The sequence below is a fragment of the Morus notabilis genome, unplaced genomic scaffold (assembly GCF_000414095.1).
Source record: "Morus notabilis unplaced genomic scaffold, ASM41409v2 Scaffold269, whole genome shotgun sequence".
NCBI lineage: Eukaryota > Viridiplantae > Streptophyta > Magnoliopsida > Rosales > Moraceae > Morus > Morus notabilis.
The window spans coordinates 597,179-602,814 of NW_010363284.1; the positions used below are offsets into that span (position 1 = coordinate 597,179).

At 31.8% G+C, this 5,636-nt stretch overlaps 1 protein-coding gene across 1 annotated transcript; it reads right to left on the bottom strand.

Annotated features, from left to right (window-relative positions):
• Nucleotides 1-2,246: 2,246 nt before the first annotated feature.
• LOC21404259 lies at nucleotides 2,247-4,065 on the bottom strand. The gene is made up of 3 exons (XM_024169363.1): nucleotides 3,317-4,065; nucleotides 3,043-3,142; nucleotides 2,247-2,400 (listed from the first exon to the last, which is right to left on the bottom strand). Exons 1-2 carry the CDS (start codon nucleotides 4,019-4,021, stop codon nucleotides 3,050-3,052), a joined length of 798 nt encoding a protein of 265 aa, XP_024025131.1. The 5' UTR covers nucleotides 4,022-4,065; the 3' UTR covers nucleotides 2,247-2,400; nucleotides 3,043-3,049.
• Nucleotides 4,066-5,636: the final 1,571 nt, after the last annotated feature.

Sequence of the window (5,636 nt, forward strand, 5' to 3'; positions counted from 1 at the left end):
GATGAAATTATAAGTACTAAAAATAATTGAAAGTTTTTTAATTAATTGAGAAAATTAAATTAAGCACATTAATAATTTATAATTTAACATAATTAAACATGTTTAATTTTTTATGGCGTTACAGGCCGGTCTGGTCAAACTTTCACCTCTAAATAGATCATTTAGGTTCTTTTATGTTGTTGAGATGTTTTTTCTCGGCACTATGTCAAGAGATGTGATAATTTGTAAAATTTTATATTAGACCTTACAAACTACAACGATAAAGTTATAAAAATTACGATAAATTTATGAATTTAAAAGAATAGAATAACCTAAGCATTTTAGGTTAAAACTTATAAACTCAAACGATTTATCATATTACCAAAGTATCATTTTCTTTCGATTGACCAAATTATGAAGTAAAAGGCTTTTATGGCTATAATATGACTCCTTTTCAAAGTTCTTTATCCTTTCCCTGTCCTACAGATTCCTTTTGATTTATCGAAAGCAAAATATTGCCTTTGAGTGGCATTTAGTACTTTTACTGGAGTAATCTTCTAGTCCTAGATTACCATTTTAACCGATAGTATTTTATTTATCATCTATTAATTTTGTAACGTGCTCCATATATATTGTGTTGAAGATACTTTAAGAGTTTATTATTTACCGAATATAAAAAATTCATTTATATAACAATTTAAAGATTTTTGAATCTATTTAAAAACAAATATGTGTAGAGATAACAATTGACAAAACATAAATAAATAATAAGGATACGTTTGAATAAAATTATTTTATCCAACCAAAAATAAAATAGAAATACATGCGAAAAATTACTCTCATAAGAGTAAATTAAGGAACAATATATTTATAAAAAACACACAAAAAATTAAAATGTAAAAAAAGTTAAAAAATAAGGATAAAAAAGTTAAAAAAAAGGTAAGTAGAAGGGATGCCCTATAGAAAAGAGCTTTGGCTCTTTTGTGTATTGTTAGATTAGAGAAATAATTTTATGACAGATAGAAAAGTTCTAACTAATCACCGTACTCTTTTAATAATTTAAAAGATGTAGAGAGTGGTAAAGAGGGAGTATAATAATTTTAAATATGTTATAAATAATGATGAGTATTTTATTTGTTATTTGAAGAATATAACACAATAAAAGAGAATTGATCTGTTTGATAATGTTCTACATAAAATGCATCTACATCATGGAAAACTAGAGCTATAAAGCAGAAACTTGATATAAACTAATTTTAAAAGTTTTGGTTAATAGTGGTATTATGTGAGGTTTTAGTCTAAACAAAATGATAAAACGATCATTTTATCATGTAATACACATTATTATTTAATTTGACCTTTTTTTTTCCTTAAGCTCTAACAAAACCTCACGTAGTATTATTTTTCATAATATATAGACTGCACTGCCTATTTTGATAAGGCAAGTCTTGTGGATTCAGAAGCCATTTTTAGCGCATAATATAAACATTATTTAACTTGACAATTTTTTCTTAAGCTCTAAGTAATAGAAAAGAGTAGATAAGAAGTAATTAAAAGTGCAAAATGTGAATGGTATAAATAGAAATAAAAATTAAATAGTTTTTTCTTAAGTTTTAAATAAAAAAAAATGTAGATAACAAGTAAATAAAAAATACAAAAAGTGAAGGGCATAAATCAAAATAAAAATTAAATGGAGAAAAACGGACAAAAGAGTATAAAGAGACATAGTAAAACGCCTATTTTTTTTTTTAAAAAAAAAATTATATAGTTCGTTCTTGAAGTTAATAAAGTAATATTGAAGTCAAAAATTCAAATAGAGGGTGTTAGTGTTATTTCCAAAAAAGAATAATATATTTTTATTAAAACATAAAATTATTGAGGATTGAATATGTAATTTTCCCTTCTTTTCAAGCATAATTAATATGTTTTATTGCAAGTAAAAGGAACGCGATAATGGTGAAAAATTGACTGAAAATAAGAGACATAGTAATATCAGTTGATATAACTGAAAATAAATATAACATTTTTCCAGCAATTTAAGGGTTTCAATGGAATTCAAAAAAAAAAAAAAAGAAAAAGAAAAAAGAAAGCAAGGTTTCAATGAAAGTAATATGATTAAATGTATCATGTTCATTTGAAGGTACTCATATTTGGTATCACCATACAATAAGCAATAAATTTGTAAGCAAATAAAAAACAGTAATAACAAAATAAAGTTACTCTAACAAATGCAAAGAAACTTCACACACATAACAAATATGGTCTGCTAAAGAACTTTTGACACCTTAATGTTCGAACTGTTCACTCAAATAACTCTCTGATCTCCAACTTTATTGTGCAACACAAAAACTCTAGAAGTCACTCGAGAGTTGTTAGGTCTTCAATTTCTTGATTTTTTGGACCTATCACAGTCTCTCTAATCTGCAAGAATTTAAAAAAAGAAGAAATCACTAGAGTTTCCTTTTAGAAGATAAAAAGAATTCTAACAGATCAAGAAAAAGCTAAGCTAGTTTGGAAATCATATGTTACTAAAGCATTTTTCTTGAGAAAATCTGATTCAATGCTTTACTTTTATCTTTGGCAGGTTCCTTCATCCTTATAGTTGCTGAATTGCTTAAATGAGTTATAAGTAGTTTCAAGAGTTTCAAAAGCCTCCTTGTAGAAAATATGTTTATCATCTAAAATGATACACAAACACATCAAACAACGAATCAAGTAACCAGATATATACCTATACAATACGTAATACAAATAAAATGATAAAATTGCAGATATCCCTGCTGAATACTTTATGTGCCAGAAGTCATAATTTTTTAAACATATAAATTAAAAATTTTGCATCAAAGTTGAAAACATGTCTTTGAACCACAGCAGGTAACTCTGCAAAAAGCCAGTAGAAAAGTGTTTAGAAATATAGACTTTTCCTCATTATCTAAGGAAATAATTCATGAGAATACAGACACATTAGATAGCTTTAAATGTACTGTAACTACATATAATCCCTTAAGACATTATAATCAATCTCCTAGAAATTTTAAACTCTCTTTTGATTTCAGAAATCACCTTGAGTTTATCGGTCAGATCGTCGCAGAACTTCAAAAAGTCCACAACAGCTCGTCCATGAAGTTGCTTGGAGGGAGGATCTAGTCACAGGCACAGCAGACTGCAAACAAATTCGAAAGCATGAAGCGGTCAGTCAAACCAAAAAAAGAAGAATTCCCAGTAAAAGTAGAAAAAGAAACCATCCACTTTGATAAAGATAAGAGCCGAAAAGGAACATTTTTCTTTTGATGAATTCACAATTCAAATGACAAAACCTAAGCAAGCAAGCACTTACTGGATTCTCTGTGTTTTCAGCAATCTCAGAGTTGCAAGCATTTCCACTTGCAGCCTCAGAAGCAGCTTGTGATGACTGCCCAGTATTATTCTCTTCTAAGATTGGCAATTTTAGCCCTTCAATTCCCTCCGAAACTTCTTCTGAAGCGGAATTAGCCTCATCCTTCTGATCCACACAAGTTATATCCTCATCATAAAAATCATTATTCTCATATGAAGACTGCAATTTGGTTTCCTCAATACCCTTTGACATAAAATCCGCAACGACATCATTCTCAACCGAAGATGATGTTAATGTCTTTTCCTCGGTTTCGGCAGGAGAAGAACCATCCATCTCCTCTTTTTCATTCTCAACTAAGGCTTGTTGACTCAAACACACAACAGCTTCTTTTTCTTCCACTTGATCAGGAACCTCCTCATGATCAGGCACTTTATTCTCTTCCTCATCCGAACTGCTTGAACTCGAGCTCGAATCATTGCCATCAAGAAGTTTCTCAGCAGATTCAATAATTTGTTCAATAATAGAGATGCCCCTTTTACTTGCAGGCTCAGAATTATTCTCACCATTAATCTCCAAAACCTTTACAGATTCAACCCCAATTAGTTTGGAGGAGTCTTCAACATCCTCAACAACAACATTCTTACACTCATCGACCGATTGGACTTCCCGGGTCTCCTCAACTTTCCCATTTGATGAATCCTCCATTGCAGAAACTCTCACCTTCCTTTCCTCCTGATCACTGAGTTTCTGATCAGATATATCTGCATTAAGTTGTCATTTAGTCAAAAGAAAGACAACAAAAACGAAATTTAAAAAAAAAAAAGGAATTAGAATTCCAGGTAAAGAAGGAATAAAGTCAGAGAGAGTGGAAACCATCAAAGGGAATAACCAACATACAGAAATTCCAAAGAAGGAGAGAGAGAGAGAGGAAAAACAAAAAGGAAAAAAAATAAATAAAGAAAACAACCTTGGAATTGAAAGGTAGTTGAAGAGTGGTGGATAGGAGGAATGTTGTGGTTCATTCTCTTGGCAGATTTTGGTTTGTTTTTATTTCTCTTCTTTAGAGGCATTACTAGCTTCTTGACTGGTTGTTGAGTTAATATTCTACACATAATACAAAAAAAAAAAAAAAAAAAAAAAAAAAAAAAAAACGTTTCTCTATCAGTCTATTAGAGAATTCTGAGTAGAATGGTAATTTAATTCTTTTAATACAATATTAATAACAATAGTACCGTGCTATGTGTATTATAGAAATATATATATGGTATGTCTACGTTATGCACAATGGGGGACTTGGAAAGGCGGGAGTTTAGGAAAACGGTTGAAAATGGTACGAATGGGATGAAACAACGGGTTAAGCATTAACTTGCCGGCCACCGACTTATGACTGCCTAGTCAAAGCGTTTGTTTTTTTTTTTTTTTTTTTTTTTTTTTTTTTTTTTTATTTTTTTTAATTTTGTTTTGTCTTTTTCTTTCTTAACCAGAAAAGAATCCCAGAGACATGCAAAAGTAAACTTGAAAAGGGAAACTTGTATGGACAAAAGGGCTCATGGGCCGTAGTTCCATGATCGATTTGAATTGGTAGAAAGTAATTCAATGTTCCATGTACTTTATGAATTATGATTATATTTAAATGGGGGCTTCTCTAGTATCTAGCACTAGCTGTTCTCTTTGCTGTTGAACTTCTTTCATGGACAGCCACTACGTTAACTCGTGTATTAATTTGTAGTATTATATTATATAAGCAAAAAACTATGCCAGTCTATTTATGTAGCTAGGGCTGTTCATGGGTTGGGTTGGTGCGGGGTAGGACTTTTTTTTTCCGTCCCAAAAGGTACGGGTTGCACATATTTGACCCCAACGATGTTAGAAAAATTTCACAACCCAACGATGTTCGGGTTGGGTTGGGGCGGTGCGGGGTGGGTTGGGTGGTCGGTTTCAACATTCAAAAAATCAAAGACTTAAAGTTCAATATAATATTCACACTTCATCATTAAATAGAAATAACAACCATCCTTATCAGTCCGGCAAGAGAGCACCGGAGAAAGTGGGCAAGACGGCAGCCGAGAGGACTAAGCAATGAGGAGAGCGTTATGAGAGGGTTCACGGGAGGGGAAGAAGAGGGAAAACTGAAAAGGAAGAGGCAAGAATAGGGGGTTCACGGGAGGGGAGGCCAATAATGAGATTGTGAACCCTAATGTTAGCGAGCCTAGGGGAGAACTTGGGCAGTTCGGCTTGGGCTGAAAGCTTGGGGGTATGTTGTGCGGGTTGGGTTGGGGATTACGGGTTGTTATGGGCCCAACCCGCAATCCGCCCCAAA

Excerpts from the sequence above, each read along its gene's own strand:
- LOC21404259 (XM_024169363.1), bottom strand. The coding sequence starts at position 4,021 with ATGGAGGATTCATCAAATGGGAAAGTTGAGGAGACCCGGGAAGTCCAA. Across the intron at positions 3,143-3,316 it reads CTGAAAACACAGAGAATCCA|TCTGCTGTGCCTGTGACTAG; the intron begins GTAAGTGCTTGC and ends ATTTGTTTGCAG.